This window comes from Hemitrygon akajei, chromosome 17, assembly GCF_048418815.1.
Source record: "Hemitrygon akajei chromosome 17, sHemAka1.3, whole genome shotgun sequence".
Classification (NCBI taxonomy): domain Eukaryota; kingdom Metazoa; phylum Chordata; class Chondrichthyes; order Myliobatiformes; family Dasyatidae; genus Hemitrygon; species Hemitrygon akajei.
In genome coordinates, this window is record NC_133140.1 from 24,925,766 (window position 1) to 24,947,542 (window position 21,777).

General features: G+C 39.8%; 1 protein-coding gene across 1 annotated transcript in view; it reads right to left on the minus strand.

The window, feature by feature from the left end:
• LOC140740544 (palmitoyltransferase ZDHHC1-like) overlaps nucleotides 1-21,777 on the minus strand; it is a 48,579-nt gene that overhangs the window by 17,241 nt on the left and 9,561 nt on the right. The window contains exons 5-7 of the mRNA XM_073069795.1: nucleotides 14,229-14,353; nucleotides 9,059-9,214; nucleotides 313-428 (exon numbers count right to left, since the gene is read on the minus strand). Coding sequence (XP_072925896.1) covers nucleotides 313-428; nucleotides 9,059-9,214; nucleotides 14,229-14,353 — 397 coding nt within the window. The remainder of the gene's footprint in view (nucleotides 1-312; nucleotides 429-9,058; nucleotides 9,215-14,228; nucleotides 14,354-21,777) is intronic.

Sequence of the window (21,777 nt, forward strand, 5' to 3'; positions counted from 1 at the left end):
TAGCATGATGTCTCAATGCTTAGTAGACCTCCACGTTACCACTTTTTACTTTTACTCAAATCTTCCTAGACTATTTATATCCTAAATTCCAGCCCATGTCATTTTATTAGTTAGAATCTATTAACTCCTATTCATTTCTCTACATACAAAATACTTCCTGTTTCTGCCACTCTCTCAAGATTCACAATCCACTGTCAATATCTTAATCAGCTTAATCTGAGAACATAAAGCAAAGTTTTCTGAACAGGCGCAGGACAGTATCAGAAGTTATAAAATGCACGTATCACATATAGAAAACTGACAGCTTGCTACCTGATTAGACTTCCATCGTAAAGCTTCTATGTCATGATCATTTTGTGGTGAAACTTTCGACACTTTCTGTTCACGGCGGAAAAGTATATATTCATAAGTGCTTATTTGTTTCCACACTGTCAGATAAAGAACATATCCAAGTTATGTGACACCTGCAAATTCTACACTGAATCTCTAACAACATCTTGCAAAATGAGTAATAATATTAAATTCATTTTGCATGTTAGTTGTGGGCTTTGTACATAAATGAGAATCAAATTTAGAAGTAAAATTTATTAAGATAACAAACTGAAAAATATATGTAAAATGTTTTAAGAGCTTTTGAGACTTTAGAAAATCAAAATATATTTTTTAATGCTGAACACCATTAGAACCGACTTTTATCATGAAAACATTGAGAAGTTTATTTGATAAATGCTAAAACGTTCATTTTTGCTACTATGCAATATATCAGTCGTTTTGGATGCATGTATCGTTTCTGCAATTAGGTGGAACATTAGCAAGATATTTTCCAGTTATATGCTTATGGATGGAGAATTGGCACACATGCATGTGGTGTATCTTGATAAACAAAAAGGCAATTCTGGCCATAATTTAATGGACAGAAGAAACACAGGCAAAACATGTGAGCCTTCAGTAAAACAGAAACCCAGAAGAGATTGTGCAGGTCCTGAAAATCTTGAACAACGCAGACAAATGCAGGAGGAAGTCAGCAGGCCAGGCAGCATCTTGGAGTGGAATAGACAGTTGATGTTTCAGGCTGAGACCCTTCATCAGGATTAGATGTGGGGGGGTGGGAAGAAGCCAGAATAAGGTGGTGGGGGATGATAGGTGAAACAAGGGGAGGGAGAGAGTAAATGGGTTGGGGAAGGGTAATGATAGACAAAGAGATCAAAGGTGACAGATGGAAGAGCTAAAGGCAAACGGACTCTGATCGGAGAGGGCAGTGGACTATAGGAGAAAGGACACCAGAGGGAGGTAATGGGCAGGTGAGGAAAAAAGAAGGGGCAACGGGGAGCCAGATTGGGGAATGGAAGAGGGATGGGAAAGCAGGAGAAATTTCCATAGGTTAGAGACATTAATGCCCATGTCATCAGGTTGGATCCAACAACCTTTCTAAGATAAAACTTTTATTTCTATAATTACCACAGCTAGTGCATTCTAGAATTATTCAATTGTCTTCAAGTTATAATCCAAGGCTGTAAATGTAACCCCCTGGGTCGCCTCAGGCTCGCTCAGCTCGTTCTCGTCTAGGGGGAGCAGCCTTTGGCCCCGCCAAACTAGGTAATCAGCTTGTGTGGATGCTGTGTGATGTCCCCACCTCCCCCAAAAACAGACAGTACACCATATGCGATTAAATGAGTACAATATATAAAGGTTACTATAACTAAGTGATTAATAACGATACAGTATATATGAAGAAAAAAAATAAAGAAAAGGCGCCAAACTTATCAAAGTCCAAACCACTTCGTGCACAACCGTTGGAGCTCAATTACTGAAGTCTTCTGGCCACCATTCGATCTCCTCGACTCGCAGCTTAGGACCATCCGAAGTGGTCAACCAAGCACATCTAGCTTCATCTCCTCTCCTCGGGGTACCTCCTGGTCTTGGACCCCTGCTTTAGGTCCGTTCCTCGCCCAGTTTACAGCATCGCGTCCTCTCTCTCTCAACCCCTCGCGCCGATCTCCCCAAAAGCCCGCCAACAAAAGCTTACAGACTCAGAAAAAAGAACAACATTAATCTCAATTGGTTTACAAAGGAATACAATTCTCGTTATCAGTAAATTTTAATCCAAACAAGCTTCCAGCACTCTCTCGCAACAAAGCATTCCTACTTTTAACAAAACAAAGAAGCCATTTTGATTACATACACAGTAACAAAGAAAAAGAAGAAATCCGCTTTACACTCTCCCCCCACCAAATAAAAGTCATGTCCTCATGACTATTAAATAACTCGCCACCTTTCCTGACAACACACCCTAACCCAAGCACAAACAGTGACATCTCCTCCCCACACAGTAAACCTCATGCCCTGTTCCTCAGGCGCTACATAGGCCAACTATCTGGGAGTTCCCTAACCCTTCTGAGACCTCCGTACCTCCTCACCTAAACCCTTCAGGCTCGGACACAACTGGGGATACCTCGGGCCCGCTACCAATTCCTCTCTCAACCTCTCACTCATGCCACCCACTGCACACAGCTAACCCTCCCCACTACACCTGACTCAGTGGGAGAAGGGCCAAAGGTCTCGTCCTCAATCGAGGGAAAGTCAGCAAAAGGCAGCATGTACCACACATCTAGCACATCATCCATCGAATCTGTATTTGTGCTCATTTCTGCTATCGGTAGCTGCTGTTTGAACTTCTCCAAATGGAAACACGTGGCCTGCACTGCTCCTGCAGTCTCTTCAGCCTCCTGCAATTGAGATATCAGCTTCTTCTCTGGCCCCTGCAAATCTCGCCACAGGCTCAGCAGTTCTGACTCACGCATCCCGGCCATCTCAATCTGGAACACAGTTACTCCAACAGCTTCTTCCACCCGACCTGAAAAGCAGCAGTTCAAGATTGGTCAGCCTCCAGTTCAGTATTCACTGCACTTCTCTCCAGCTTTTTCTTCCTCATGACTTCTTCCAGATCAACTTTTTCCAGTCTCTCCGTCTTCATTTCAAACTTCATTCCGTAGACACAGTTACTCACTAGCTGCGACCTTCGCCAGCCCTGGCACGTGTCCAGAAAACACTTTAACTCTGTAGTTCTCAGCCGCTCCTGCAACAACCTCACTTCATATTCTCCTGAGGCAAATCCAAATACCAAGAGATCATCCACATACGCCAAAACTCCAAACGCCTCCACATCCCCCATAGTCTTCCACATACCCCGCAGGAAGGTTGCAAGGGCTCCGGATATGCCCTGTGGCATCGTTTTGGACCGGAAGACCCCTAGGGAACTTATAACGGAACTTATAAGTTGAATAGGGAGTTAACATTGGCACGTGGCAAAGGTAATGTCGCAGTAGTTATGGGGGATTTCAACATGCAGGTGAACTGGGAGAATCAGGTTGGTGCTGGACCACTAGATAGGGAGTTTGTAGAGTGCCTACGGGATGCATTCTTGGAACAGCTTGTACGAGAGCTGACCAGGGACAAGACTATTCTGGATTTAGTGTTATGTAATGAACAGGATTTGATAAGCGATCTTGCAGTAAAGGAGCCATTAGGAGGTAGTGATCATAATATGATAAGTTTTTATCTGCAATTTGAGAAGGATAAGGGCAGCTCGGAGGTGTCAGTGTTGCAGTTGAACAGGGGAAACTATGGAGCCATGGGGGAGGAGCTGGCCAAAGTTGACTAGATGGATAGCCTAGGAGAAAAGACAGTGGAACAGCAATGGCAGGTATTCTTGGGAATAATGCACAAGGTGCAAAATCAGTTCATCCCCCAGAGAAGGAAGGAGGGGGGAAAGGGGCCACAGTGGTTGACAAAAGAAGTAAGAGATTGCATAGCATTAAAAAAAAGTAAGTATGACAGAGCTAAGGTGAGTGGGAGGACAGATGATTGGGAAGATTTTAAGGAACAACAGAACTTAACTAAAAAGGCAATACGGGGAGAAAAAATGAGGCACGAACGCAAGCTAGCCAGGAATATAAAGGAAGATAGCAAAAGCTTTTTTAGGTATGTGAAGAGAAAGAAGATAGTTAAGAACAATGTTGGGCCCTTGAAGAATGAATTGGGTGAAATTGTTATGGGAAACAGAGAAATGGCAGAAGAATTTAATGAGTACTTTAGATCTGTTTTCACTAAGGAAGACACAAGCAATCTCCCAGATGTATGGATGGGCCAAGGACATAGGGTAACAGAGGAAATGAAACAGATTGACATTAGGAAGAAAATGGTGATGAGTAGACTGATGGGACTGAAGGCTGACAAATCCCCAGGTCCAGATGGTCTGCATCCTAGGGTACTAAAGGAGGTGACCCTGGAAATTGCGGGTGCATTGGTAATCATTTTCCAATGTTCCTTAGATTCAGGATCAGTTCCTGAGGATTGGAGAATGGCTAATGTTTTCCCACTTTTTAAGAAAGGAGGGAGGGAGAAAACAGAGAACTATCGACCTGTCAGCCTGACATCGGTGGTGGGGAAGATGCTAGAGTCCATTACTAAGGATGAAATAGTGGCATATCTAGATAGCAGTGATAGGATTGGGCCGAGCCAACATGGATTTACCAAGGGTAAATCATGCTTGACTAATCTGCTGGAGTTTTTCGAGGATGTAACCAGGAAGTTAGACGGGGGAGATCCAGTGGATGTAGTGTACCTCGATTTTCAGAAGGCATTTGATAAGGTCCCACATAGGAGATCGGTGGGTAAAATCAAAGCTCAGGGCATCGGGGGTAAGACATTAACATGGATAGAAAACTGGTTGGCAAATAGAAAGCAAAGGGTAGCGGTGAATGGGTGTTTCTCGGAATGGCAGGTGGTGACTAGTGGGGTGCCACAGGGCTCGGTATTGGGACCACAGCTGTTTACAACTTACGTCAACGATGTAGATGAAGGTATTGAGAATAACATCAGCAAATTTGCTGATGATACTAAGCTGGGTGGCAGTGCGACATGTGATGAGGATGTTAGGAGAATTCAGGGTGACTTGGATAGGCTGGGTGAGTAGGCATATACTTGGCAGATGACGTTTAATGTGAATAAGTGTGAGGTTATCCACTTTGGGAGTAAGAACAGGAAGGCAGATTATTATCTGAACAGTGTAGAGTTAGGTAAGGGAGAAATACAAAGAGATCTAGGAGTCCTTGTTCATCAGTCACTGATGCAAGTGCAGCAGGCAGTGAAGAAGGCTAATGGAATGTTGGCCTTTATTACAATGGGAATTGAGTACAAGAGCAAGGAAATCCTCTTGCATTTGTACAGAGCCCTGGTGAGACCACACCTGGAGTACTGTGTACAGTTTTGGTCTCCAGGGTTAAGGAAGGACATCCTGGCTGTAGGGGAAGTGCAGCGTAGATTCACGAGGTTAATTCCTGGGATGTCTGGACTGTCTTACGCAGAGAGGTTAGAGAGTCTGGGCTTCTACATGCTGGAATTAAGGAGATTGAGAGGGGATCTGATTGAGACATATAAGATTATTAAGGGATTGGACAAGATAGAGGCAGGAAATATGTTCCAGATGCTGGGAGAGTCCAGTACCAGATGGCATGGTTTGAGAATAAGGGGTAGGTCATTTAGGACAGAGTTAAGGAAAAACTTCTTCTCCCAGAGAGTTGTGGGGGTCTGGAATGCACTTCCTCGGAAGGTAGTGGAGGCCAATTCTCTGGATGCTTTCAAGAAGGAGCTAGATAGGTATCTTATGAATAGGGGAATCAAGGGATATGGGGACAAGGCAGGAAACGGGTATTGATAGTAGATGATCAGCCATGATCTCAAAATGGCAGTGCAGGCTCAAAGGGCCGAATGGTCGACTTCTGCACCTATTGTCTTCTCCTTGTCGGCTCCACTCATCGGGATCTGGCAACATCCACTCCTCAGATCCAGCACCTTAAACCACTTCACACCACTCAGATAGGCCATGGCCTCTTCGGCCCTCAGGGCCATATTCCGGTCACTGACCTTTGCCTCTTCAGCGCAATATAATCCACACACACTACCTACGTCTTCCACGGCTTCAGGGGCCAGTCGCCGCAACCTCTCTCTCACTGAGGTGTCTTCAGCGGTCAACTCCCCTCCCTCGTGGTATTTCGCAGCGTCCACTAAGAGGGTCTCACCCTCAGATACTTCCCCCAGGCCGTACCACCACCGGCTCTTGTTTGAATTCGGTACTGGCCCAATGTTGCTACACACATCCGCACAAGCAGCTCGAAACTCTGGGTGCATCGACAATGCCTCCAAACAGCTCTCATCCGCCTCCTCCGGGCAGGCCCCCAAGCGCACCAGTAGGATACTGGTTCTCTCCAGAACCGAAATGCTGCCCGTCTCAACGGTGTCCGGACACATCAGCATTAATGATTCATGAACCTCAGCCCCCTCTACATTTACCTCTAAGAACTCCATTTTCACTGACCAACAACTGTCGTCTGGATAATCACCGGCACTGGTACCCCAAATCTCCAGTGCCCTCAATGTCGTCAAGGGTAAATGCTTCCAATAACGGTTATAAAACAAACTGTACAGCAACTTAACCGGCGCCCCGGTGCCGAGGATGGCTTTAACTTGACTTCCATCCATCCGTAACAACACCTGTGCGTGTGGTCCCTCTAAGCCTTCAGGAATAGGGTCTGTTTCTTTCAGGAGTTCTTTGTTACATTGCTGGGAACGTGCTCCCCCAGAGACCCCAAGCCGTTCCCCCACTGGGCCTCCTCCAAGTTCCCTGACACCTCTCGGATCAACTGAACAACTGAGGGAGGAGCTGATACCCTTGACAGATCCCCTTGGCACCGCAAGCAATTTATCAGCCCCCCTAGCCAAAAGGGATACCCTAAAAACTTTCCACCAATCTCCTGCCACGGATATGATAAGCCCCCCCAGCTGCGGCATTTGACTTCCAGTCGAGCCACACGCATTTTCCCACACTTTCACATAACTGACAGCTGTCACCCCGAGGTAATTGTACCCGACAGTTCTAACAACGCCACCAGTCCGCCTACTCAAACTTCCAACCAATCCCTGTCGCTTTCCCTCAGCCAAGCACTGCCACTCACCCAACAACTGAGAGGTCCGCTCCGCCCACACCTCCGCCCCTTTAGGGCTGGACATTACAAAGAAAAAGAAGAAATCCCCTTTACAATGGTACAAAGAATATATGCTTTTCCATATCCATCACATCATTCTCCCTAACTTCTGCCCTCTTCAACATGATCCGAGCACTAGGCACATCTTTACCTCTCCCAACTCTCCATTTTCTACAGGGATCTCTCTCTACATGATTCCCTGGGGCACTTACTACTCCCCACTCATCTTCTTCCTGGCACTTATGCCTGCAAGCATGACCAGTTCTACACTTGCCCCTACCTCCTCCCTCACCTCCATTTAGAGTCCCAAACATTCCTTCCAAGTGAGGCGACGTTTCACCTGCAAATCTGTCAGGGTCATCTACTGTATCTGGTGCTCCTGGTGACGCCTCCTCTACATTGGTGAGAGTCAATGTAGACTGAGTGGCCACTCAATGAGCACTTTCGCTCCATCTGCCGCAAAAAGATGGGATTTCCCATGGGCACACATTTCAATTTGATTTCCCATTCCCATTCCGACATATCAGACTATGGCCTCACATGCTGTCCTGAGGCCACTCTCAGACTGGAGAAGCAACAACTCATATTCCTTCTGGGTAGCCTCACCAGATGGCTACGGAGGCCAGGTCGATGGACATATTTAAAGTGTAGTTTGATGGTTCTCGATTAGTCGGAGCATCAAAGGTTATGGGGAGAAAGCAGGAAAATTGGGTTGAGATGGAAAATAAATCAGTGATGATACAAAGGCAAGCAGACTCATTAGCTGAATGGCCTAATTCTGCTTCTCTGTCTTATTGTCTTCAATTACTATATTTTGATTTCTATGATACATCAATTTCTTTATTTGAAAAAAATTCAATCTCAGAATGTCCACTTTGCTAATAATGAACTGGCTTTGTAATCTGAATACAACCAAGAGCTACAGAACTATGAAACATAAATGATCTGATGGTCAATTGAATGTGTATGAGAACAGCAAAGGCCATTTCTATTTACCTTCATTTCTACATTCTTTGAATCTGTTCCAAGATTTGAACCTGTCCTGTCAGAATCAGGAACGATTAACTGTCTTTGGTCAGGCATCAAACTTCAAGATTAGTTTCGTTTGTTCGTTCTCTTATTCTGTGCTGTGTCATATGACCTGTGGCATCATAATCTTTCTATGACCACAATTGTCCTTGGTAGATTTTTTTTTAGACATGCTTTGCCATTGCACCCTTCTGGGCAGTTTCTTTACAAGACAGATGACCCCAACCATTATCAATATTCTTCAGAGGTTGCCTGGTGTCAGCGGTCACATAACCAGGACTTATGATATGCACCAGCTGCTCATATGATCTTCCAGCACCTGCTCCCATGGCTTCATGTCACCCTGATCTTTCAGTGGGGGGGGGGGGGGGTGGTGGAGCTCTAAGCAGGTGCTACACCTTGCCCAAGGATGACCTGTAGACTGAGGCAAGGAGCGCATTACACCTTCTTTGGTAGAGACAATTCTCCACTCTGACATTCATCTAGATTAGTAATCCAGTTAAATATTACATTTATGCTGCCCTCTGGGTGAGATTAACAAAGTACCCATCTTCCTTTCAATTACTTCATGAAAAGAAATGCAAGGTTTGAGGTCTGCACCCTTGAAGCAGAACAGAAGTGGTAAAACTAAAACTATGGAACAGTACCCTGCTGCTGATAATTACAAGGAACAGTCCAGGAAAACCAACTTTCTATTTAATAAATGGAGTTCTCTATTGGGAAAGTAGGATTAGTCTGCTCAACTGTGGTTAAAACCATATGCTAAGCCTATTTTATCATCAGTCATATTTTCTATGATCTGTCAAAGTAGATACCTTCCATCGCACAGAACGGATCAAGTTCAACTTTTAAACAATCTTTTCCTTGTAACACAATCTTTAAGACATAATTTAAAGAGGTCTGAATTTCTTTTTTAAAAAAACAGTATACTAGCGGTGAATCTTACTGACATTAAAACGGGAGCAGACATTCTGTACATTACTTACTGATGTAGAAGTGGAAGAACAGAAGTTCGCACAAAACTATCAGTGCAGTCACACTTAGTCCAATAGTCACCACAGCGAGAACAAGAATAGTAGTTGCATTTGTATGAATGGAAAAATATGGCAGAAATACAAGCCAGGTATTTGTATCATTTACAACTGTTGGAATAAAGAGTACAAGTTTAAACTTGATTTAAGTTCCACCAGTTCTTTCCCAGTCTACGTTTTTTTTTTAAAAAGGGCTTAAGGTATAATTCTGAAGATTCAGAGCAGCAGAACCTCTATTGATAATCAGACTGCCTGATTCCATAAAACGACTTAAACTTGATAAAAGTCCTTATTGTTTCTTTTGTGAAATGCGCTTGGTGTATAAAATTATCAAACTTAATCTAAAATGCACGTCCTTTTATCCACATTTCTACAAACATAACTAAAGATTTCAAGCTTTTTGAAAGATCAATGACTTTACAATTTTTATAAAGTACATAAAGTGATAAAATAATTCCATCAGAGCAATAAAATTAGTGGGACTTAAAAATGTTCAAAGAAAGTAAATACACTAACATGATATAAGCTTTTTAGTCACTGTGGGGGGTGTACGCTGTATACACCAAAACGCAATAATATTTCTGTCACTGTGGGGAGGGTAGACTGTATACACCAATATGAAATAATATTTCAATTTTCTGTTTAGAGTCAAGGAATTATTAACTATGAGAAATAACTGAGTATAAAAATACTAAAGAATTGATAATGTAGTGTTCTTGCACATAATTGCATGAAAGCCAGAAACTCATATTGCCTTAGATAATATGGATCTCCAAGACACACTTAAATCAAGATCCAAGTGTATTGATTACCATTAATATTTCAAAACACATTTACACAAAATATTAACATAATTAAGAATTTCAATTCAGGATTTTAAATATTTCTTTACAGTAATTATTCAAATTATCAAGTCATTGGAACTAAGTGTTTAAAAAACCTTGAACTGATACTAATTTTTGAATGTTTAATCCTATGGCAAAGTAGAACTGTTGCATCTAGCAAATACAAGCAAATTGGAGCTTATCAAGAAGAGAGCCTGTTCAGAACCTCATTTATTGTGGGAAAAAGTTGGAAAATTATAAATATGCATTAGAATCGATGATCAAACTGTTTTTTCCCAAATCTGTAGCTGGTGAATACAGGCAAACCTATGTTATTTGGTTGGGACGTGGTGGAGATAGGGTTCTGCTCCTAGAAAACAATCCAGATGTCTATGCTACATAATACAAAGCCACATTATAACCATATAACAATTACAGCACGGAATCAGGCCATCTCGGCCCTTCTAGTCCGTGCCGACGCTTACTCTCACCTAGTCCCACTGGCCCGCACTCAGCCCATAACCCTCCATTCCTTTCCTGTCCATAGACCTATCCAATTTTACTTTAAATGACAATACCGAACCTGCCTCTACTACTTCTACTGGAAGCTCATTCCACACAGCTACCACTCTCTGAGTAAAGAAATTCCCCCTCGTGTTACCCTTAAAATTTTGCCCCCTAACTCTCAAGTCATGTCCTCTTGTTTGAATCTCCCCTACTCTCAATGAAAAAAACCTATCCAAGTCAACTCTATCTATCCCCCTCATTATTTTAAATACCTCTATCATGACCCCCCTCAACCTTCTATGCTCCAAAGAATAAAGACCTAACTTCTTCAACCTTTCTCTCTAACTTGGGTGCTGAAGCCCAGGTAACATTCTAGTAAATCTTCTCTGTACTCCCTCTTTTGTTGATATCTTTCCTATAATTCGGTGACCAGAACTGTACACAATACTCCAAATTCGGCCTCACCAATGCCTTGTACAATTTTAACATTACATCCAACTCCTATACTCAATGCTCTGATTTATAAAGGCCAGCATACCAAAAGATTTCTTCACCACCCTATCCACATGGGATTCCACCTTCAGGGAACTATGCACCATTATTCCTAGATCACTCTGTTCTACTGCATTCTTCAATGCCCTACCATTTACCATGTATGTCCTATTTGGATTATTCCTACCAAAATGTAGCACCTCACACTTATCAGCATTAAACTCCATCAGCCATCGTTCAGCCCACTCTTCTAACTGGCCTAAATCTTTCTGCAAGCTTTGAAAACCTATTTCATTATCCACAACACCACCCACCTTAATATCACCTGCACATACTTATTAATCCAATTTACCACCCCATCATCCTGATCATTAATGTATATGACAAACAACATTGGACCCAATACAGATCTCTCAGGCACACCACTAGTCACCGGCCTCCAACCTGACAAACAGTTATCCACCACTACTCTCTGGCATCTCCCATCTAGCCACTGTTGAATCTATTTTACTACTTCAATATTAATACCTAACGATTGAACCTTCCTAACTAACCTTCCGTGCGGAACCTTGTCAAAGGCCTTACTGAAGTCCATATAGACAACATCCACTGCTTTATCCTCGTCAACTTTCCTCATAACCTCTTCAAAAAATTCAATTTTTGTCAAATTGTCAAACATTTGACAAAATGTCAAACATGACCTTCCACACACAAATCCATGTTGACTATTCCTAATCAGACCCTGTCTATCCAGATAATTATATATACCATCTCTAAGAACACTTTTCATTAATTACCCACCACTGACGTCAAACTGACAGGCCTATTATCTATGCATAAAGGACTGAGAGATGAATATAATTGCTTATATGTTTCCCATCCCCACCATACATGAATTTCTTAACAGCAAGTTCTTAGTCCGCATCGGATTTCAGGGTCACGCTTATGAATTCTGCAAGGGAGAGTCTCCATTACCCAAACCGAACTAACAAGTGGTGCCTATATGAGGCTGGAATGCACTCATTACTTTTGTAAACATAATGGTCTGAATTTAAAGTGGCCAACCACAGAACTCACTGCTCCTCTCCAAGAAATATTTCCATAAGAATCTGAATCAGGTTTAATATCACTGGAGTACATTGCAATACATCATTATACAATTATAATTGACATGAGGTATATATACAGTACTGCGCAAAAAGCTTTGTATTTAGAACTATGTAAATAGGGTGCCTAACACTGTTGAACAGGGCTGTACCTGTCAACATGGAGTGCTGAGCAAACTTGTAAATCCACAGGAGCAAAGGATGCTGGAAATGGTGAGGGGGGAGCACTGCAGGCGGGGTGTGGTACAGGTGGCAGTGCCGGTGTGCTGGGGCAGGGGTGACATGGCTGCAGACATACCCAGCCCTGAGACACCAGGCAAGGTCACTTGATCCCAAACAATTGGTTTTTGATCATTACAGAACATCTCCCTCATGCTTCCTGCTCTCTTCTCTCTCCCGACCCCTTTTCCTAAACATGATACCCCTCTTCCTGTCCCCTTCCCACTCTCAGTCCACAGTAGGGACCCACTTCAGAATCAGGTTTATCATCACTTACATATGTCATGAAATTTGTTATTTTTGGGGCAGCAGTGCAGTGCAATATATAAGCTTACTACAGTACAGACACCCCAGCTATACATATGTGCCTAAGACTTTTGCACTGTACTGTAGTAAGTATATCTCTCTGTCTCGCTACCTATATAATTAAATTACGTAAGTAGTGTAAAAAGTGAGGGAGGGTTCTTGGATACATTGTTCATTCAGAAATATTATAACAAAGGGAAAAAAGCTGAAACATTGAGTATGTATCTTCAGTGTCCTGTACCTCCTTCTTGATGGTAAAAATGAGAAGAGGGCATGTCTTGGGTGATGGCAGGCCTTATGATGGATGCTGCCATCTTGAGGAATTTATAAAGATCCCACAGCATGAACCTCTTTTTGTTTGACATGTACAGGTGACCTTGCATTTGGGTTACAAGCCACTTAGGTTACAGAAATTCACTTACAGATTTCACAAATCAGTATCCAAAAATTGAGATACAGAATAAGTTTTGCTCATACAGAAGTTATATCAGGAAAAAAATAAATGTTTAAAAGAAACAAAAGAAAGTGTCAGTTTTTATTCACACAGAAAGGTGAGGGAATAAGATTTGGTATAATGTCAATTGAATTTAAAATTATTGCCGGGTTCCTCCAGTCAGCTGACACAGGAACACACAGGTCAGAGTGCAGCGCTGCCAAGCTCAGCACCTGCAAAGCATTGTGGGAAGATGCAGTACCATGGCTACCTCATTAAAGTACAGTATTCCCAAAGCCTTTACTGCACTTCCACTAAGTCACAATGTTTGCGCCCATTATCCCCCCCCCCATCTGCTTCTATTTCTTCCATGATCCCCAATCCTTGAATTTCATCCATTTCCCTCATAGCCCCATTTGCTGAACCCTTTCCTAATCCCTCAGCCTTACGCGCCAGGGAAAATGTGCCTCACAGAGGAACACAGCACCATGAAACACCTCTTGTCATCTTCGCATCCTTGGACTGGAGAGAGTGTGGCAAAGGAGAGACTGGCCTGTGACTGTTAACCCACTCAAAGCAGTGACTCGTGTCCAAATCTTATGGATCGACAGTACAGTGACCAGAAGTCAAACCTGACAATTTGTGTTGTTTCTTCCGCAGTAGTCTTGTCCAACCCCAGAGTCTAATGTTAGCCACAACTAATAAACAATGGCAGTGCGTTATTTTGTCCTCACTGATAAAATGGCTCAATGCAAGAGGAAGTATTGTGTAAGTATACAGCCCCACTTGTAACATGGGATTCAGAGAAACTACAGCACAGTAAAGGCTCTTCAGAGCCAACTACTTAACCACAATCTAACCCTCCCCTCCTTCAATCATCCATGTGCCTTTCTAAATGTTGTTCAAATGCCAGTATTGTACCCGCATCTACCACTACCCCTTGATAGGGAAACTGAAATCATCTCTGGAAAATTAGCTAAAATATGCCAATGGAACTGCAGAGTCTTTATACATGCTCTTGGGCTCCTACCAAAAGGAGGCAAAAACATCAGACATCTCTATTCATAAACATAATTGTGTGAGCACACAAGAAAAAGATTCAAAATAGAAGCGACTCCTGAAAGAATTCTCACATCATTCAAACACAGTCAATTAAAACAGGTAGCAAAATAACTTGCGTTGTACAAAGCATCCGAGACATAACATCACTGAAATTAAAATTTAGCAAATAAACTTACATCCAAATTTTGGGTTGCTTCGAAGCAGTTTTGGATTTAAAAAGAATCCAACAAAGACAAAGCCTGAAATGGTGATAATTATCAGACAACCAAGGACAGCAGAGATAACACAGCTCAGGAAGTACCTACATGAGAAAGCAAATTAAAAACATCAAGTTAATGAATATTAAAGCATGTGCACTGTAAAGACTTCAGTGACCTGAGCTGTTACAATTCTGATTTTCTGCCGTCAAAGCCTATTGAACAGGTGTGGTGCAGAAGGGATGGCTGAGCAATTTTAGCAAAGATTAAATAAACGAGCTTTTTCTTCAACACCTATGAATAAACAGTCAACCGAGTCCTGATGAAGGGTCTCAGCCTAAAACGTTTACTGTTTATTTTTCACCATGATGCTGTCTGACCTGATAAGTTCCTCCAACATTTTGCGTGTGTTACACCTTGATGCAACAAATGTTACACCAGCTCTCCATTTACACCAGTTCTGCAGTACTCTCACTTTTTATTCTCCTCATATTCTCACCAACTCCCTGGATTACACCTCTTACCTGCACATTAGGGGCAATTTACAGCAGCTCATTAGCCCACCTTTGGGATTTGGGAGGAAGTGGGATCACCCTCCTTTGCTTTTGGTCATTGGCAAGAATCTACAGTGGTGAGGTCCACCTGACACAATCAGCATGGCAGCCAATCTGATAACCTTCCAGTAGCTGGTTATTGCCTGTGAATATTCTGCTGATCCCTCTGTCACTGTACAGGAGAGCCGCCAGATCATCTGAATGCATCACACCTTGGCTTTGATTGCAGAAACTGCAGAGAGTTGTGTCCACAGGTCAGCACCTCACGGGAATCGGCCTCATCTCTATGAACTGTCTATACTTCTTGCTGCCTCTGTAAAGCAGCCAGCATAATCAAAATCCCCACCCACTCCAGGCATTTTTTCTTCTCCCCTCTCCCACAGAGCAGAAGATGCACAGGTCTGAAAGCAACTACAACAGGCTCAACGTGGCTTCTATCCTGCTGTTATAAGACTGCTCCTTTGTAAAATAAAATCAACTCTTGGCTTTGCAATCTTCATTATGATGCTGCACTATACAGCTTATCAGCACTGCACTTTCTCTGTAACCTTTTATTCTTTTTTTTCTCTTTTTCACTCTTTTTATTAACATCAACATGATAAGATTAGTACATCAATAATGGGATTACAAACTTACAAAATTAAAATGAACATAAAAGGATACACAAGCAATAAGTACAATATAGTTAAGTCTTCTCAAATCATGAATGATACAAATGTCACATAAATGAAACAAAAAAAACTAGGTAAATCATATTGGAAAAAAAAACAGAAAAGAGAAAGAAAAATGAATAAATAAATAATATTAATACCCTAAGAAAAACTAAACTAACAAACTAACCACTAACTATTAAAAAAAGAGGAAAAAAATGGGCTGTTTATAGAATCTATAAAAAAAATTACAAAATCATCAGTGTCCCCAACTCCGATCCTCTCTCTCTCTCTCTCTCTCTCTCTCTCTCTCTCTCTCTCTCTCTATATATATATATATATATAAATCAAAACCAGAAAAACAAATAGGATTGGAACAGGGTCAAATTACATCATGTGAAAATATGAAATAAATGGCCTCCAAATCTTTTCAAATTTAATAGAAGGGTCATATACGACACTTTTAATTTTCTCCAAATTTAGACATAACATAGTTTGAGAAAACCAATGAAATACGGTAGGGGGATTAATTTCTTTCCAATTCAACAAAATAGATCTTCTAGCCATTAATGTAAGAAATGCAATCATCCGACAAGCAGAAGAAGATAAATGGATTGACTCCATCATTGGTAAACCAAAGATTGCAGTAATAGGATGAGGTTGTAATTCAATGTTCAATACTGTGGAAATAATATCAAAAATGTCTTTCCAATATTTTTTCAAAAGTGGACATGACCAAAACATATGAGTTAAAGAAACTATCTCAGAATGACATCTGTCACATATACGATTTATATGGGAATAAAAATGAGCAAATTTATCCTTGGACATATGAGCCCTGTGCACAACTTTAAACTGTATCAATGAATGTTTAGCACATACAGAGGATAAATTAACTAATTGAAGAATTTTATCCCAGTTCTCAATAGGGATAGTAAAGTTAAGTTCTCTTTCCCAATCATTTTTAATCTTATAAAAGGCCTCTGAACGTATTTTCATAATTATATTGTAAACATTTGATATTACACCTTTCTGAAAAAGATTTAGTTCTAACAATTTCTCCAAAATACCCAAAGAATCAAGATTTGGAAAGGTAAGAAATACAGTGTTTAAGAAATTTCTAATCCGTAAATATCGAAAAAAATGAGACCTGGGCAAATTTTATTTAATAGATAATTGTTCAAAAGCCATAAAACAATTATCCAAAAATAAATCAGAAAATTGTAGTCTTCCTTTAGTCTTCCAAGCTGAATAAGCTTAGTCCATAATATAAGGGTGAAAAAAGAAATTTGATACAATAGGAATAGTTCAAACAAATTGATTCAACCCAAAAAATTTCCAAAATTGAAACCATATACGTAAAGTGTGTTTGACTATCAGATTGTCAATTCGTTTATGCAATTTAGAAAAAGCAAAGGGAAGAGAAGTCCCTAAAATAGAACCCAATGAGAATCCTTGTACAGATTTAGTTTCCAGATTTACCCAATGAGGGCTAGGAGATAAATCCCAATCCCTTAACCAACATTTCAAATATCGAATATTAATTGCCCAATAATAAAATCTAAAATTAGGCAATGCCAATCCACCTTCCTTTCTTGCCTTCTGTAAATATCTTTTACCTAATCTGGGATTTTTGTTCTGCCATATATATGAAGAAATTTTTGAATCAACATTGTCAAAAAAGGATTTCGGAATAAAAATTGGTACCACTTGAAATATATATAAGAACTTGGGTAAAATAATCATCTTAATAGCATTAATCCGACCTATCAGAGATAAAGACAATGGTGACCATTTAGTGAACAAACATTTAATCTGATCAATTAAGGGTAAAAAATTAACCTTGAATAACTCCTTATGATTTTTTGTAATTTTAATCCCTAAGTATATAAAAAAGTCATTAACTAATTTAAAAGGTAAATTTCCATAAATTGGAACCTGTCTATTTAAGGAGACCAATTCACTCTTATTAAGATTCAATTTATACCTGGAAAAATTACTAAACTGAGCCAACAATGATATAACTGCAGGAATGGATTTCTCAGGATCAGAAATATATAATAACAAGTCATCTGCGTACAATGATAACTTATGTATATCCATCCCGCGAGTGATGCCAAAAATGTTAGGTGATTCTCTAATAGCAATTGCCAAAGGTTCTAAAGCAATATCAAATAATAATGGACTAAGAGGACAGCCTTGCCTGGTACCCCGAAATAAACGAAAAAAGGGAGATCTTTGATTGTTAGTAAAAACCGAGGCTACTGGAGCATGATATATCAATTTAATCAAGGATATAAATGTCGGACTAAAATTAAACTTCTCAAGCACAGTAAATAAATATGGCCATTCAACTCTATATCAAATGCTTTCTCTGCAGCGAATGAAATGACACATTCTGAGGTGCTGCTTGAAGGAGTATAAACAATATTCAATAATCTCCTAATATTGAAAAAAGAATAGCGATCTTTAATGAAAGCAGTTTGATCCTCCGAGATAATTTGAGGTAATACCTTCTCCAGCCTGGTCACCAGTAACTTGGAAAAGATCTTGGAATCTACATTCAATAAGGATATTGGTCTATAGGATGCACAGTCAGTAGGGTCTTTATCTTTTTTCAATATTAAAGAAATGGAAGCTCTATTTAATGATTGTGGCAATTTACCGAGTCTAATTGCTTCTTCAAAAACCTTGCATAATCAAGGAGAAAGAGTAGAGGAAAAACACTTCAAAAATTCCACTGTATACCCATATGGACCTGGTGCTTTCCCAGAATTCCTGGAGGAAATAACACCTTTAATTTCTGCATCTGTAATAGGAGTTTCTAATATTAAAAGTTCTTATGATAATTTTGGAAAATTCAATTTCCCAAGAAAATCATGTATGGTATTATGATCATGAGGAAATTCAGAATGATACAGGGAGGTATAAAAATCTTGAAAAGATTTGTTTATCTCATCATGGTTAACTGTCAGTTCACCATTCTGTTGACGAATCTTAATAATTTGACGTTTAACCAAAGCATTTTTCAATTGGCTAGCTAACAGTTTACCCGATTTATCACTATGTATATAAAAATCAGTTATGGCTTTCATTAACTGATTTTCAATTGAAGATGTAAGTAATAAACTGTGTTCCAGTTGAAGCTCAAACCTTTGTTTGTAAAGCTCCTTACTGGGAGCAATCGAATATTTCTTGTCAATTTCTTTAATCTTATCAACCAATAAAAGAGTTTCCTTCTTAATACGCTTTCTCAAACCAACAGAATAGGAGATAATCTGTCCATGTATATATGCTTTAAAAGTGTCCCAAAGTATTCCGCAGGAAATTTCATCCGTGGAATTAGTTGAAAAGAAGAAATCAATCTGTTCCTTCATAAATTTAATGAAATCCGGATCTTACAGTAAGGTAGAATCAAATCACCATTGCTTACTACTAGAAGCTGTATCCATTAATTTAATAGGAAGTTTCATTGGAGAATGATCAGAGATGGCTATAATGTCATAATCACAACCAGTTACAGATGGAATAAAACGAGAGTCAATGAAAAAATAGTCAATTCTCGAGAATGATAAACATGTGAGAAAAATGAAAACTCTTTGTCCTTAGGATGCAGAAATCTCCAAATATCGAAAATTCCATTATCAGTCAAAAAAGAATTGATGTAAGTGGCCGACTTATTTGGTAAAGTCTGAATGGATATAGATCTATCCAGCAAAGGATTTAAACAGCAGCTGAAGTCACCACCCATTATTAACATATATTCATTTAGATTAGGTACAGAAGTAAATAAAGACTTAAAGAAATCAGGATAATCCACATTTGGAGCATAAACATTAACCATAGCACCCTTCTTATTAAAAAGTAACCCAGTAATTAACAAAAATCTACCACTCGGATCCGAAATAATATCCTGTAGAACAAAAGTTATAGAGGAGTCAATAAAAATTGAAACGCCTTTTACTTTAGCATTTGAATTTGAATGGTACTGTTGACCCCCCCAAAACCTAAAAAAACGTTGACTACCCTCTTTCCTCACGAGTTTCTTGTACAAAAATAAAATGCGCATTCAGTCTTTGGAATACTTTAAAAATCTTTTTCCGTTTAATCGGATGGTTTAAGCCATTAGTATCCCAAGAGACAAAATTAATGGACTGAGCCATATTTCTAAAATCAACCCTTTGGTATATAAAGAGTTAACCAAAGTATGAACTCATGCTCCCGGAAGAGGAACAAAAATAAGGGGAAGACCCGGAAATGACGACACGGCGGACATGTTAGTAGTTTGAAATCAGCCCAAATGAAAGAACTAGAAAAACTAATAAAAAGAGCAATAGAATTAGAAAGGAACCGCCCGCCCACCACCCATGGAAAAGAGACCCTCCTGAGTCTAAAGGAAGCCAGGAAAAAAAGGTGTGAGACTAAATCTACCCCCATGTCTCCAGAAGGCGACTCCAGATATATAAAGGAGAAAAAAAAGATCCACCCAAAATCCTAAAAAGTAATTAACACTATACTAAAACAGACTTCTTAATATAATTGCTAGTAAAAAAAAACAAAAAGAATATAAACACTGGTAACTTATAAATCGGGTTAAAACCCGAACAAATAAAAGTTAGGATGTGATAAGAAAGGCATTACAGGAAGAAGACGACAAAAAAAAGGCAAAATTTTAAAAAAAGCAAGAAATATTTTAGAAAAGAAACCGCTATCTTAGTTACACAAAAACTGAAGAAATATATCAAAACGTTAAAATAAATACACCTTCAAAAGGAATAATAATAATGACCAAAAATAAAATACAATGGTTCAAGTAAGTAAATTAAAAAGATTAGTACGTCGATAAAGAAAAACTTTAATTGGAATATAAAATGTAAAATAAACCTACACCAATAGTCAGAAACAAAATCTGGTTTTGGAAACAAAAACTATCTCCTAACGATCAAAACCATACATTTATTAGAGACGAGAATCCGAAGCAGTAGGGTAGTTCTCATCCAGAAAGCTTAAAGCATCAGATGTGGAGAGAAAAACACGTCGTGGTGCATTCGAAGGCGAGATTCTAAGTTTTGCAGGTATAAAAGCGCTGGTTTTAGATTTTTCTCATAACATTCAGACATCAAAGGTTTAAAAGCGAGCCGCGCCTTCATCACTTCTGGGCTGAAATCCTCCACAAGCCGAAATTGGAATTCTCTCAATTTAACCATCCCTAAACGCCGAGCCAAACGAATAAGGTGCTCTTTAAAATGCACATAATGAAATCGAACAATTACAACAAGTAGTTTAGATGAAGAACTTGGTGATCGGCATATAATTCTATGGGCACAATCAAGTAACGGAGGACTATCTGGGAATACAGAAGGGAACGCATCCTTTAAAAGTTGAGCGAAATACTTCGAGGGGTCCCCTTATTCGATACCTTCCGGGAGACCAAGTATGCGTAAGATCTGTCTTCTAGACCGATTTTCAAAATCGACACTCTTGGTTTTAAGTATTTCCAACTGTTTAATCGCCAAAAATAATTTCTGCTCTAGTTTCTCGATTTTCAAGTCTCGCTTCTGAGTGTCCTCTTGCAGAGTTGTGATTAAAGTTTGATGCTGTTTAACTTCATGACCAATCTTATCCAGAGAATCCTGGAAAGCCTTTAAATCTGCTTTGAAAGTTTGTTGTTGTTCTTCAAATTTTTCATTCAAGAGCTCCAATAACGTATCATAAGTCAATTCAGTACGCTTAGGATCAGTCTTTTTTTTTCTTTCCATTGCTGTTAGAATCTTTCCCAGGGTCTCGCCCTTTAGATCTTAAAGCCATTTCAGTACTCATTTCTTCAAAATTCACAGTTCCCTCTTAAAGATAAGTCCAAAAAAGTAGCAAGAATCTTCTGGTGTAGGTAAAAATAAGTTAAATAAAGGTGATCATAGGGTAAAAAAGTAAAGGTTATGGAGCGAATCTAAAACAGTGCTCACTCCATGAGTATCTCCTGGTGACCTCTGTAACTTTTTATTCTGTATCATCATATTGTATAACCTTGCTCTACTTCAAAGGATTTGACTGTATGAACAGTCTGCAAGACAAGCTTTCCTCTGTATCTCTGTACATAACTATAATAAACCAATAACCAAAATCTGGAAACTGGAGCAAATGCTGAGATGGGTTGAGCTTAATCAGGGAAAGCAAAATAATATTGAACTGAAAATGAAATGTTATGCTTGTTCCACAATCAAACAGGAGGTTAAATATCCGCATCTAGTGGTACCTGAAAAACTGATCTCAAAAGCAAAGAGGCATTCGTTTTCCAGCTCTGATTCCCAATACAGTATTCAAAGC